The sequence below is a fragment of the Apteryx rowi genome, unplaced genomic scaffold, assembly GCF_003343035.1.
Source record: "Apteryx rowi isolate R43461 unplaced genomic scaffold, aptRow1 scaffold_66, whole genome shotgun sequence".
In the NCBI taxonomy this organism is placed as follows: domain Eukaryota; kingdom Metazoa; phylum Chordata; class Aves; order Apterygiformes; family Apterygidae; genus Apteryx; species Apteryx rowi.
In genome coordinates, this window is record NW_020450938.1 from 2,431,912 (window position 1) to 2,447,001 (window position 15,090).

Sequence of the window (15,090 nt, forward strand, 5' to 3'; positions counted from 1 at the left end):
AATATTAATCCAACAAAAAAACCTACAAAGGTTATAATTAATAAGCAAAAGCAGAAGAGTCCCACTGTTAACAAGAGGGCTAATGAGACATACTTTATCCAGCATATCATAGGACTTGTTAAGCAGAACCCTCCAAAATTTGGCTGTTGGCTTGTCCGTGTTTCCTTCCACTGAGGATGCCACTGTGTTTATATAGTGAAGAACTTCTTCTAATAACCTAGATAAAAAGTAAGCACTTTTAGTATGTACTAAGGACACTGAAGAAGTTAATTTTATTCCTAGAAAGCACAAAATTTCCCAGAACAATAACAATAAAGGAAAATGAAACACCTACTGGAGAAGACTAGCAGATCACATCTGTATATTAACAAAAGACTATAGCAATAGCAAAAATCATGTGTGTAGATTAAAGTCTATCTGGTACCCCCAAATTAACATCTACCTACAATAATAGTTCTGTTTAAGAGCAATATTTTAAAAGAAAAACAACCTGGGAATATACAGAAGTCTCAAAATGAACACTTAAGAAACACAGCATTTCATCTGAATCCCACATCCTTTGTCCCTTAAAATAAAAGGGAAACCTCCCACAAAAAAACCCTCAATTTTGCATCATGAAAATATCTGTTATAGCCCAGCGACTACAATTGTAAGCTGTGATTACTGGTAGTTTTCTTACACCAATATAGGGGCATCCATGATTTTCTCCCCCCTAAGAGTGAAGCAATACAATATTTTGCTAAAAATTTTAAATTCTTTTAGAGACTTCATCATCAACAGCATACAGATTATGGCCAGGTATGTAAATAAACATCAAAACTACAGAAACAGTGTGGATATTGGACAGAATTCTTTGGACAGAGTAACCTGTCAGAGACAAAGATCTCTGAGTCAAATTTAATAAACCAGTTAACTTGCCTGTAATAAATACTGCTTGTTGCTGCTGATGACATTAAGTGTATCCTTGGAAAAATATTTGGGGAAAAATATTCTGATGGGACTATACTTCAAAAATATTCCTGGGCTGCAGTATAAGCTAGAAATCAGAGGAAGAATGGAGCAGATTTAAAGCATACCTCTGTTCCAATTTCTGTAGCTCTTCTGTTTCTTCACATTCAACTATCTGTTTTAAAAAGGAAGAATGAAAATCCTAATTGTTAAGATTATATCCCCTCATTAAGTTTATATCGCAGCATATACAAATTTGGTTGCTTTGAATGAAAGGTCCATTAACATGATAATTATGAGTTTCTTATTTCTGCACCTGAGCCATTATTCTAGAAGGTAATTTGAGAATCTTAGGCAATACAGTCACTGTAGCAAATACATTTCATACTGGTGGATGATGTTCAGTTAAAACACTGGGAACTACTCCCAGCTAGATCCCCAGCCTAATTTTTAATATATATATTTTTAATCTTTTCAGGCTTTATACTATAAAACCCACCCCAGACTTGGAGTTATACAAACTGTGAATGAAATCTCAGCCTCAATAGAGCCAGTGGAAATCCACTGGAGCCAGAATTTCACTTTTTTACTTATTCTTCAATCATGCAGATTGAGTCTCTCTGAAAGAGCCCTATTAAAAGTAATGAACATTAAGGAGAGATTTCAGAACTGTGTAAACAAAGGTGTCAGCAAAATACACTAGAGTATTCTTTTATCCTCCTCTGTGAATATAAAGCCATAATGAAAAGCAGATTAAGCCTCATCTATTGTAGCGTGGTACAGTTACTTAATATGATCAGTTAAAAGCAATCTGCCACTATTACCTTTTTCACAAAACTCTGAGAGGTTAAGAGTTGTGACATGAAGGAGACAGACAAGAATTTGAAATGTCGAAGCTGTTTGTCTGAGTGAGACTCCACATTAAAGAGCTGCCCATCCTGATTTTTTAGCTTCATCTTGCATGTTCTTGRTTTTTTTGGCCCAGGATCATCTGTTAAAAACATACCCAAAACAAATTTGCAACCAAGAGAAGATGAGATTTGATTTCTAATTACAGAACAAAATTAAATTACAGTCAGATGCCTATCAAGGATACTAATTTTGCAGTATCCAAAATCACGTGGAAGTTTGAAAACAGATGGTTTAAAATACAGAACATGAATTTTTCATTTCAACAGCCTGAAAAGCAGTACTGCCATTCCACTTGATCATATTTTTCCCTTATGAATTTTCTTTTTTGTTGGTGCTAAAGCTATGGCACACTGCCTACAAACACAAGACATATTTGAGGCATGATCATAAATACTACATGTCATGTACTTAGAAAGACTGATTTCAGTGTCATTACCTGTTCCTTCCTGACTGAGAAGATGTATTCAAAAATAACAAATACACTAAGCCCTCCCTTTAAAAGGAACAAACACACCCCTCAACACTCTTTAAAATAAGAGATTGGAAAAGTACTAAATCATATTGTTTACTTATTGCTCCATTACACTGTAGTAGAAAGAAATGAAGCCTTTCTTCCTTAAAGAAGGAAAACAAACAAACAAAAAACCCCACACCAACCTGACTGGTGGTTCCTGTAATCTTGTTGGCTATGAATAATACCATTTAGTTGAAATAAAAGGTATACTGTACTGTCTAAACGAGGAGTACTGTTTGATTGCAAATACTCAAAGTAATCGAAAATTACATATTAGTCACAAAACAGTAACCACATATCTTAACCATATTATTAAAAAAAGGGGAAACTCATCAGAGTAATTCTGCACCGCCTAATTTTCTATCTACGGGAATAACAGGAAGGTTCACACGCATTTGCTGGCTCTGTTTTGTGGTTACCTTCTTTGTTCTCTGGCAGCTTTGTCAAGTACTGGATTATTTTCATCATACTCTGGAACTGAGAACGTACGTTAAATTCACAACAGATGGAAATCCAAAATTCAGTGTCTGCCTCCAAGACAGCATCCTGTTTATGGTTTAAAAAGATAAAAATGTTTATTTCAGGACTTATTAAAAAAAAAAAAAAAACACCACTCAAAAAGACTTGTTATGAAGTCTGCGAACATGGTGGGCTGGATACTGCCAGGATTAACACCATGGGTAACAGCAGCAAGCTCTTGGAGGAATCTTAGTTCCAGAGCGTGGCAGAAAGCATCAGCTCACTCCATGTACTGAAAAATACCAGAGGGTCCATCTGCAATAGTCTATACCAGCAGGTGAGGGTATGTGTCCTAAACCTCAGCTACCAACTAATGGTTAAACAATCCATATTTCATTAAGGATGCCTCTAGCCAGTTCACACCCTGCTGAAAAATTACCTAAGACAGAGAGAAAACAGTTATCTTTTCCCACCATTTTGATCAGTGCAAGTATTTGATTCTTTAAACCAACCAAAACCTAATCTTTTCTAGGCAAAGACTTGTTTTCAACAAAAAACTCAAGATGCTCTAAAGGATGGCCAAGACTGGCACACCTGAGTAGTATCACACACAAAGTTAATCAAAAAAACAGTGAAAATAACAGGATGCTCAAAGAGCTATCCAAAACACAAACTTAGTTTTCCTCTCCATTTTTAACAGCTATCATATGTTCAATTTCAAAAATGCTTTCTAACACATCAGAAAATTAGGCTGTGAAGAGTTTGGGGGGAATTTTTCACACAYGTACCACCAAAACTTAAGATGACATCCAAACCTTAGGCAGCAGTAAAATGGATCCAGAGACAAAGGGCTACCAGCAGCAGCAGCAGCAGCAAACTGCTAGGTAGCTAATTTAGTTAAAAGGCTGGAATTGCCACCTAGAAACAGCGTAGCTTTTGGTGGCTGGACCTATCTAAAAGGCACTGCACGTCAATATACATTGTAAGGAGAAACCATTATATTTAAGAACACTCAAAAAAAATAGTCTTGACTCATTTCAGACTTGTCTGAAAGGCTGTAAATAGAAATGGAAGCTACCCCAATGCAGAGGCAAGGCATCTCACTGATTTTTCAGAACTAGCAGGCAGAAGACCACTGCGGGCTCCAGCCAGGGTGAAACCGTCCGTGGCTCACCACAGAGCAAGAGGTAGCCAGGAGTTCTGGCCCGACGCTGCGCTCCCGTAACAGCCTTCAGCCAAGAAACAGCTGCATGTAACTGCTGCCTTCCCTGCTGGTGGTCTGCTTCGGCRCTTGTGCAAAGGCCCAGCCCTAACCCAATCAAACCCAAACACTCCAGCTCACTGCGCTGACTCAGTTTACTGCATGGCTGCTGATGCCACTACAAGGGAGGCACAGAAACATCATTTTCTGCAGTTGCAGAAAGTGATTAAACTGTTACAGCAAAGACTGTATTTGGGGCTTACCCTTCTTATCAGGGTTCCTTTAATAATCACTGTGAGAGCCTGCCTTCACTATGACAGGAAAAACCTTTACATATTTCTGACGTAATAGGGTTTATCGTAGTTTGAACAGGAAGACCAGAATCAAATTTCACAGACAAATATAACTACAGAAAAAAAAACATTAAAATGTTGAAGCACTTTCTAATTAGAGACTATCAGCTTCCAAGACAAAGATTGTCCTTGTGTTTTTGCTGTATAAATGGTAACTCTTAAAAGGCAAGAGTATGAACAGAGAGGAGGAGGTCAGTCTCTTGAAGAAAATGATGATTTCTAACCTTGTCTGTGCTTGATGTTGCGGTCACGGTTTTGGTCACGTACTGCTCAAACAGCAGCATGAGGAGAACCCAGAGGAACCTGTCTCCTCCCACCGTAGCGATCAGTTGGGCCAGGATTGGCAGGCGTCGGTGCTCCGGCACATGGGGCAAGGCATCCACAAACACACGAATGATTTTTATCACCACTTCTTCCACACTTCCTGAGGCCTCTGACAAATCGCTGTCTTCAGCCTATTAACAGCAAACAGGTAAGGCAGTTCAAAGAGATGATCACAGACAGGTACAAGTTCTTCCTTGCAGACTCAGCAAACGAGAGCAAGTGCTATGTGCCTCATAASAGCAGTATCAAAATTACAATCCCAAGAAAAATAAATGCTCCAAGAAAAGTCTTTACACTGTTGAACAGCTTTCAATCACATAGTTCCTTTTTAATGTCCATAGAAGATATTTCAAACAAAATCTTCCCCCCTCCAAAAAAAAAAAATCCCCCAAATCGCTCAGATTATGCTGAAACAGCGAGAAGGTTTTCAAGGGAGAATAATGCCACACCCTTACGAAAACTTTGCTTACAGAGTGCCCCATAGTTGGGGCCTTGGTTTCTAGAGCCTAGTAAAAATAATGCAAGTATACTGCATGAACTCAGCTAAGTCACATTAGATTCTCCTTACAAGTAATAGTTACATGCACCACAAATATTTTTGTCACAATAACGAATGATGACTGTAATTACTTTTTTTTAAATGAGAACAGCTTGATTTCTTTAACAGAGACCTGGATGAAAAAGGTATCTATGTACCATTAAAAAAAAAAAAAAAAAAAAAAAAAGCACCCCCAAAACCCCTAACCAATCCAAAAGCCCCCCCAAACTTCCAGCCCTTTGTTAGAAGTAGGAAAAGTTTTTTTCTACTGTTCTACTGTTTTTCCGTAAGAAATTTACATGACATTTTTCATGCTTAAATCTATGAATGACTGAAAAATTAAGAACATTTATTAGCTGCAAGTGAAACCTGACTGAAGAAAAAAGTCCTCTTTGAAAAACGTTCATTTCCCGATTTGAAAAACATGTATTTCTGTTTTGGTTTGTAACTATTTATCTAAGATGTCCAGACACAAACAAAAAACCCATACAAATACCAACTGGAAAAAATAAAAGTTTTTGTCAAATGTTTTATTCTTCTACTTCTTTCAGATCATGACTATTATTGACCATGACTATTATAATTTATTTATTATTTTCAATGTTTCCTGGTATTTCTACGGTAAAAAAACAGAACTTAGAGTACATTTCAGGTCTTCTTTAGGTGCAGCTATGATGCTCTTTTGACTAAATCATTTATAAAATTCAGGAGCTCAGAAAATTAATAAGAAGTAGTAGTCTTTGCTGAATTCAGAGCTGGTTAGACAAGGGTCAGTCTGTTGATACATATTTTTTAATCTTAGAATAGGCTACAGTTTATTCTGTTACTGATATTCTAAACCATTTACTCTATTTAATTTTACTAATGATCTTATTGTTCAGTATTTTCTACTCCTCTTCATTAAGTAGAGAAATTTACCTGTATAAGAGCAGGAATAACCATCTGCACAGTCTTATTAATTACTTGGAAAGTGTAAGTATCATCCAGACGCAAGACATTTGCTCCCATGAATGTAAAAATGGGCATGATGTTATGGAGAACTTTATCCTGGAAAACAAGACAGATGAGATTAGTTTGTTTTTTGAACTGTGCTTTTGTTGCTTCCTTCCCTGTACATTATACCGTAAGGCATCTCTACTTCTCCCAAGTGTCATTAGATTCCTGTAGAAGAGAGTAAAGAAAATGAGTCTCATTATCATCTTCAAAAAATCTCCACTAAACTAATTTCAAATGTATAGTGTCCCTTAAAGCTACTTACTACGTGATTGTTCTAAATATTACTTAGAAACCTAGATACACTTCTAAGCAAATAATTAGAGAATAAAAGTTGAAAGTTTAGTCTGATAAAAATAATTCTCAGTGCCATGGTAGTATGACATGCAAAATCAATTATGGAGAGATATGTGACTGAGGCACATAACTTCCAGTGATTTTCAGTATCTTCCCTCTGCCCCCTTCTTTTCAAACTTGTAAAATACCTACARTATCTACTATGATTCTATGAAAGCAACAGCACCCACATTAAATTTTGGCTTTTCTGAGGCATGATCATAACCACAATATCACTTAATTCTGAGAGTGCTGGACTGGTAATGTCACCGAGCTGAAGAATTAGTGTCTTAGATTTTCTCAGCATGTAGAGTAAGTAATTATGGATAGGTTTCTCATCCAGGTTTAGTATGCTGAAGGAACATTTTACAAAAAGAGAGATAAGACTCATACCAAATATTTCATTTTAAAATTGAAAATCCTGTCAAAGCCCTTATTAGGGAAGAATAAAAGCTGGATTACTGGGTTCTGTAGCAGGTGATGTTAGTAAGACAGCAACAAAGAAAAATAACCCCAACAATAAACAAAAGCCAAAGCCATACCCAATCCTCCACAAGTTTGATTGTCAAAAACATTTCGGTTTTGTCTTTGGGGAAAGAGCGCCTTTTCAAATGTGTGGAAAAAGTAATGGGCTAAAGACAAAAAACCCAAACTGAGTTYAGATACGCTTAGATATATTTTACTGCTTTTATAGATCCAAAGCAAAAGAATCTTACTTAAAAAAAAATCAGCGTATAGGTTTTATCATCAATTAAAACTACATTTCTCAGTGCTGTATAAGCTAGGAACTTGTAAGAATACACATACTGTTGGGCTAGATGTTTTCCATCTTCTACATAAAAAAGCAGGGGAAAGAAAAAAATAATATACCAAAGCTTTAACTATAACAGGAAGGTGAGACAGGGCTGTTATCAGAAAGTTTCTTCCATTTCTGATGTGCTTCATTGCAAGGGATAAAATTTATTGATAATTAACGAGCAAAGCATCAAGACAGAGGCTTGTTTTCAAATAAAGGGAAATAGAAAGTGCTAAAAGGACAGGGAACCTGCAAGTTTTACTTCTTGCTCCCTTCACAAAGGCTCTCCCCATAAAACAGCTCTATATGTTCTTCCCCGTACTCAGAAAAGGAAAACTCCAGATACTACTTACAGGAAACATGCCAGCAACAGCACCAAGGAGTAGCAGTGCATGGTGATGTGTCTGTGGCATTTTAGATATCCTGATGCACTGAACTATCAATTCCACATTGAATTTTTCTTTATCAAGGACATCTGCAAGGAAAAAAGAACTGCCATTAATACACACCTTAATGGTTAACCACATAAGACAGAACAGTACACTCAATCACTGGTTTCAGTTTGCAGACTAGACCTAAGTGATCTACAAAAAACGATTAAGAGGTCAAACTCACACATGCTATAGAGGAATCTCTCTTTCCACAACAATACACTATAGACTCACAAAGAAGAAAAAAGTCAGATATCACTGTTTCAACACAGTACTGGTGAGAAAATAACCTAGAAATGGGTCTGGCAGTTTTACCTGCTGGGATCTTGCTACCATCTGAAGACAGTTTCTGACAGATGTTTAGTAGGCAGCTGAGGATTAGTTGCTTTGTATATTCCATATTTTCTTCTTCTGATGCTAGAGGTTCCAAACATCTATACATTCAGGAACAAATTTAGGAAATAGTAAAAGGAGATAGAAAAATAAGTCAGCAAACTGCATATTTTTTAAAAAAAAAAAAGAGAGAGAGAGAAACTGCAATATTCATGCTACAGAAGTTCTAAATTGAGACTTCTAAAAAGTGTTTACCCCCAAAGTGTCTGTTCCATTTTGTTTTCAAATATATCAACTGGTCTAAAAAACAATATTTAGCAAAGCTCTGTCAGGAGTTTCAGATGATTACCTGACATATGATTGCCAGTTAATGCAAACACACACGATAAAGGGGGGGGGGGGACGACAAAAAAAAAAAACTACCTAATCTATACGCAACCTGATAAATGCCTGGAGATAGGGCAGGCAGGAAGAGCCATAGTTTTCTTAGGTTCCACTGGTGATGGCAGTACCACTATGTTTGGGGAGGAACTTTAAAGCTTATTTTATTTTATTTTTTATACTAGTTCTGCAAAAGAAACAAGTCCTGTCATTTGTGCCAGTTTTAGCATGTCATCCTTAGCACTCCCAAGCCCTCCACCTGAGAAATAAAATCTACGCGTCAGCAGCTATACATCAGGTAACCATCTTAAAATGCCCCTTATATTGTTCATGAAACAAAAAACCCATAGCAACCTCACATTCCCCTCACCTGATTTACCTAAAATAAATTCAAGTAAAAAAGGCAAGTCACAGAACAGCACTACAAACAATAGAAAAAGCAGCCCATGTTTTAATGCTTTACATTCTCTGCTGTAGAAGACAATGAAAAAGGAAGTCATGTTTTATGAGGGCACCATTACCGGCTCAGCAGGTTAAAAAGCACAGGTACCAGTGCCTGCGGACGTTTAAGTTTCTTCTTATGCTGCAGTAATTCCAGAACAAGCATAACCCTCTGCCAGCTGAAATTGCTCGTTTCTGGTGCCAGTTCTGCATCTTGGAGCTTTCTAAAAAGGTAAGACAAGCAATCAGGATATACATCTCCAGAGCAAATAGTACAGCGTTTCAGGGAACCAGCAGAGACATAAGCAAATATTTTCACATAGTGAGTTATATCCTTTACTGCAAGGAGAGGTAGCAGTGTGCAGGCTTTTGACTGAAGTAAAAACAGGTTTTAAACATCAAAGGGAGAAAACAGATCTAGGTTGAAGGGCGGGGGGCATACAGCATGCCTTCTGTACATAAAGTCCACACTATGAAGCAGACTTTCGGGGGGAACCATCTACTACTGAATAATTGCCCAAATGCTGACCAGAATGGCCCAATGCCATCCAGAAAATCTGCATCTTCTCTACGGAATATCCAGGCAGTGAGGGCATTCGTGAGTATACTCTGACAGACAAAGTTTATGGTGGATCAATCTAAAGTGCAGTGACCCTTAAAGAAAGGTCAAGTGAAGTAAAATAAGAACATAAGAACAGCCATTCTAGGTCAAACCAAGAAAATCAGCTCAATATCCTGTTTCAATAGCAGCTGATAGCAGATGCTTAAGGAAGAAAATAAGTACATTGTATGAAACAGCTCTTTCCTTATGAGAATGAAGAAGAAACAAAACAAGATGAAAAAAATCTAAAAAAAAATTTTTTTTTAAACTTTTTAAATTCATTTACTTTAATTGAAAGAAAATACTGCCTTTTAATTGACTAATGGCAACATTTTGAGGACCATCTTAAAGACTTCAGTCACATGTACAATAATTTGTCCATACACCTTTATTACTAATGAAGTTTAATAACTACAAAAATCTTGCCCAATTGTGTCAAGTCAAATTCTACGATTGCAAATGCCAACATAATAAGTTCTGGAAGAGGAACTGTATTTTTATTTTTTTTTCCTGTTTGTTTTTTTGTTCTTAGTTAGGAGTACAGTTCCATCAGCTCTCAAACAGCAACATGGGCAGGTTTTCTCCTGCCATGAGTAGCTCAGAGTTATTTTACTCTGGGCAGGGGGGAAGGAAAAAAAAAAAAAAAAAGATTCTTATGCTTTCAATACAACCTATGAAATGCAGTAAAACAAGTGGCGTTTTCAAACCATACAGAAAACATTTTTGGATCTCTAATCATTTTACCTCTGTTGCTGCATTTTCTGCCGTCTAGTTTGCTGAACAGTGGTCAGACTTTTGGTTTTCTCAGGAGGCTCCAGTTCTGTGACAATCTGCTCAGCACACACTGAAATCTGAAACAAAGTAAAGAACAATACTGCAATTAGGTGTGTCATATCACACATCTACATGGCATTTTTTTGTTTTAAGTATGCCTCATTTATGCACATATGGGTATATAATCCACATGTTCAAGTCACTTCAACCTCTGAAGGCCTGTCCTACTGTAGTTCTTATAGCAAACAAAACCAGGAAGTGATTTCTAGTCCATGTAATATGATAAATTGCTACAGGAAAGCCACAATTAATGTATTTGGGGAAAAGTCTTCTGATAACATGGAAAAAAAAAAAACCCAAACAAAAAAGGAAACCAAAAAAGAACACCAGATTTTATCCAGAAAGTAAAATTCACGTGCGGCATAAGGGAGTGACTTCTGCCAAATTCATTCTCACAGTATAACTAATAACCTTTGATACATCACTTCTATACATATACCCTTTAAAAACAGTAGTTGAACAAACTTGTCATGCCATTAATGCAATTATATTATGTGATCTAGATTGTTTCTGATTACTTTCATGCTATGAATAATACAAATAACGAACATTACTGATTGTAGCAACATAGAATCACCTCAGTAGGTTTGAACATATTTCTTGGTTTTAGAGTCTACCACTTACCCCTTTAAACACACTGCTAATTGTCTGGGCACAAAGTGGGTTTTTACAGTTTAAGAGCAAGTCAAACAACACTTTTAGCAGTTTCTGTTGTACCGTCCCATCTGACACAGCTGCAAAGAATGGTTTAGTTATCTACAAAAGAGAAGAAAAGAAAGAATTTAGAGAGAACTGCTATAAGAGGATAACTTAAAATTGCAAGCTATGAATCTTGGGTATGTTAGGTTACATATGATATACACCCAACCATACATGCATGTATATGAATGCATATAGTAAATATTTGCGTATTAGCTAGGTATTTGTAAACATGGAGGAATGTTTACATGCAAAGCACATACTTCTGAAATACTCAGACATCTCGGCACTTTAAATTTTTCACACACCTCAGCTGATGGGTGGAAACAACCTGCTGCTGCCAGCCTTTTATAAGTATAGGTTAATACCTGGCTAATAGAAGACCTGCATTTGTAGCAGGTTATTTCCTTCAAATAAGGTTATTTCTCACCTACTGTATTTTCTTGACATTTTTTCCTCAGAATAAAATCATGAAATAAAGCCCAGGCACAACTGGCAAAAACTAAGGGCTCTGGAGCAGCAGTATCTGCAGGCAATGATACAGGTTTTCACCTGCATCTGCAGGCAAATACAAATTTTTTTTTTTTAGTAAGTACAGAATACAAACAAAGCAAGCAGCAATTTCTTCTTCCAGTAAGTTTATGAGAAAGAGTTTTGCAGCACCTATTTAAATGTTTTAAAACACTATGGAGACCTTGAACACAGGTACCAAAAGAAAGACAGCTCAAAAGCTATGGGCCCCTTAACACAGAAATAATCCTTTTAAATCCAAACTCTAACACTGGCATCTGCTTTAAGCATAAAAATAAATCAAAGATCTTTCAGAAGGCCATACCTGCCTAAGTGCTGTGATCTGGAAAGGCGGAATTTCTTCATAGATTTTCTTGGCAGCATGCAGACTTTTGATAAACAAATCCAGACTCTGCCGATTCTTGCACAAGAGGGTTGCTGAATGTTCATTGTATTTTCCAAGGATGAGATGCAGGAGAACAACTTCATCTTTCAACATTGCCTCAGGTTCCTTCAAAACCTTCTCTAGCAACCAGTCTAGTGCAGGCAAGAGGTGAGAAAGAATCATCTGTAAATAGAAAATTTCAGAGAGAAGTTTGCTTTTTATCCATTTTGTTTTAACAAACTTCCAACAGCTTAGCTTCATTTTACTGCAACGCCCTTTCCCCAGTACCGCACTGCATACTGTATTTTACACTAAAACTATTAAAGAGGAAAAATACAAGACCTATTGTGAGGTTACCATCAGTACATGCTCATGAGCTACTTTGTTACTCTCCTTTGCAGAACAGTATTTCTCGAGTACAGAAATAAGGCATATTTTCTCAGCGCATTTATGACTGCTGTCCCCTACAAAACCCAAACGTGAGGCAAGAACACTCATCTCTATATTGTTTACACTCCCTTCAAGGAGCATCCAATAGAACAGATCAAAAATCCTAACTTCATTCATTATTTTTTGAACAATGAACAACACTTAGAACAGGAATTCTGAATACACTAGTTAAAAGGAGATTAACATCTACAAATAAAACTAATTACACAAATAGTACTTCCTATTAGGTTACAATTCTGTACAGAAAAGTCTATATATTCACTGATATCTAGATGACCAGTTTCTTCTGGAAGAATTTTCTTTTGAAACAGCCTTTTTGAATAACATGAAGGGAATTTCTTTCCTCTAGTGCAAAATTCCACAGCACAAATATTCCTGGATGGAGCATGAGAATGYTTTATGCTTCACTAAATCATACTTTGCAGAACTACTGCACAGGTGTCAACTTAATGCCTAACAATCTATAAGTGATAAAGTTATTTAACTGCATTATTACCAAATAAAATCTGATTTCAATATTAACTGCAGTGAATGCAGTTAGGAAATGTAACCATCCCATAAAACAAGTGTGACACTGGAAAGGCTGCACTCACCTCACCATGGACTTCACGAAGAATTTTCATTAGGTTTCTTGCAACGTATGATGGGCAAATAGGGTTTTTTACACAATCAAGTAGGCTTTCCAAAGCTTCCAACGATTTTTTCTTCTGGGATTTCTGCTTTGTTTGAGGAGCTTCAGACACAAATAGAGTTCCCACAATCTAGTTCATTAACAAAGTAAAAAGTAAGTTCTTTCCCCACAATAAAAACGGTGCCTTAAAACAGCATTTATTTACTGCTTTGTAATAATGCAGTCTAGGTACAAACTGAATTGTTCATCTGTAAATAATTCACAAGTGAACATCTGTTATTTGACTGATATCTCAATTCTCTGCAAGTAACAAGTCACTTGCATGTTTTTATAATCTCCCCACCCTTTTTTTTTCTTTTTAAATCCATCTACTATTGTATACAAATATAGGCTCCTTAGAGGATGTTAGGAAAATGGTATTTAAAGGAAATCATCACAAAAGAAACCCCAAAAGCATAGCATTATAAAACACTGGGGATGACTCTTCAATTCTTAAATAAACTTGAGGAGGATAATTCCCATGGGAAAAGTATATGCAAAACTTTAGACCCAGTATTTTACTTACTGGCAGCAACCTCTCTTGCACACAGTGTCAGCCAGTATCGCAATTACTGTTCCTGAAAACATGGCTACTGCTCTTTCAATCAAAAAGAATTTGCTAATGTAACTTGAATACAAACTACATGACTCAAAATGTCGTAAATTAAGTTTTACAAACAGACCGCTGCATTTCATTTTTCACTATGCTAGTGGCTACATCAACTCTCATCAGGTATCCAAGTGAAAAACACTACCTTTTCTTTTATATTCTAGTTTGGCTGACACAAACACATCTGTGCCCCTTTCCACTTCTCCAGTTCCCCATCATCTAAAGCATCTAAATGAATCATCTTCCTTTAAAGTTGACAAAAGCCTGACAGAGACAGTTAACTTCTCCAGTTAACTTGATACATTTTGGAAAAGATGGGAGTTCACAGCAGCAGACAAAACTTGTATTAATATGTATCTTAATAACAAAGATACCTGTGTTATGTATGTAGGGTCAGATATGATCTCTTCTGTTTTTTGCTCCAGATTCTGAAGAATAGGATGAAACACAGACTCCTTTATCCCACTCAAGCAATGGAAGCAGTTGAGAGCAGCTCTTCGAACTTCACTCACAGGACTACCCAAATTAATTAGCAAAGATATTACCACTGGGGGGGGGAGGGGGAAGAGTGAAGGAGGGGAGGAGGAAAAGACAGCAAAATAAAGTAAAGTAGTCAGAATTTTGCTTATCTGTCTATTAAGAGGCATCAACAGTCCTTTTTAATTATAAAGTCATTTCTCCACTATAAATCTCAGGACTGCACAAAGACAACATGAAGCTCACCCTGAACTTCAACACCACAGTCTTTGTATCTGTGTTTAAGCTCAAAGAATTCATATTTTGCTATTGACTGCCACATTCTTATGTAGTGCACAGAAAGTAAGATACCATAATTGACTTTCTCATCATAGGAACTTGTTTTTTTAACAATCTTAAGATTAAAAAAAGAAGTGGTTTCACGTAATTCCAAGATTGGGCTAGTGGCATGCCAGCAGCCCATGAACAAAAAAGAGAGCTATCTCAGCCTAGTGCAGCTGAACATAAATGACTAGAGATACTCTTTGAAGTGTGAAATACAGTAAAATTGCAAGAAATTAAAAAAAAACCAACAACAACACTTTTTTCACCCACTTGTTAATATGTGATTAAATCTTAAGACAAGAAATACTGTTCTACTTTACCTGGAGATGACAGTGACAGCAGCTGTTTCTTCTTTTGGTATGTCTGTAACACAAGCAGTGCACAGCCAATATACAAAGCTCGAGTCTGTAGCATTGCATTGACTTCATAGTTCAGCTGATTTGAAAGGTTACAGTTGTAAGTCCATAAAATTGAAAGGAATTTGAAGAGAACCTCTGAATCTTCTAGATGTACCTTAAATTTAACAATAAAAATCAGTTGTTCTACAGCTTTAATTTATTTCACCAACTC

General features: G+C 36.5%; 1 protein-coding gene across 3 annotated transcripts in view; it reads right to left on the minus strand.

The window, feature by feature from the left end:
* Nucleotides 1-15,090, minus strand: part of HEATR1 (HEAT repeat containing 1) — a 41,752-nt gene that overhangs the window by 7,120 nt on the left and 19,542 nt on the right. For all 3 annotated transcript variants that reach the window (XM_026085121.1, XM_026085120.1, XM_026085122.1), the window contains exons 20-34: nucleotides 14,841-15,033; nucleotides 14,094-14,266; nucleotides 13,033-13,200; nucleotides 11,930-12,172; nucleotides 11,020-11,151; nucleotides 10,306-10,412; nucleotides 9,041-9,184; nucleotides 8,121-8,239; nucleotides 7,728-7,849; nucleotides 6,168-6,296; nucleotides 4,612-4,842; nucleotides 2,794-2,920; nucleotides 1,773-1,939; nucleotides 1,077-1,123; nucleotides 94-217 (exon numbers count right to left, since the gene is read on the minus strand). In XM_026085121.1, coding sequence (XP_025940906.1) covers nucleotides 94-217; nucleotides 1,077-1,123; nucleotides 1,773-1,939; nucleotides 2,794-2,920; nucleotides 4,612-4,842; nucleotides 6,168-6,296; nucleotides 7,728-7,849; nucleotides 8,121-8,239; nucleotides 9,041-9,184; nucleotides 10,306-10,412; nucleotides 11,020-11,151; nucleotides 11,930-12,172; nucleotides 13,033-13,200; nucleotides 14,094-14,266; nucleotides 14,841-15,033 — 2,226 coding nt within the window. The remainder of the gene's footprint in view (nucleotides 1-93; nucleotides 218-1,076; nucleotides 1,124-1,772; nucleotides 1,940-2,793; nucleotides 2,921-4,611; nucleotides 4,843-6,167; nucleotides 6,297-7,727; nucleotides 7,850-8,120; nucleotides 8,240-9,040; nucleotides 9,185-10,305; nucleotides 10,413-11,019; nucleotides 11,152-11,929; nucleotides 12,173-13,032; nucleotides 13,201-14,093; nucleotides 14,267-14,840; nucleotides 15,034-15,090) is intronic.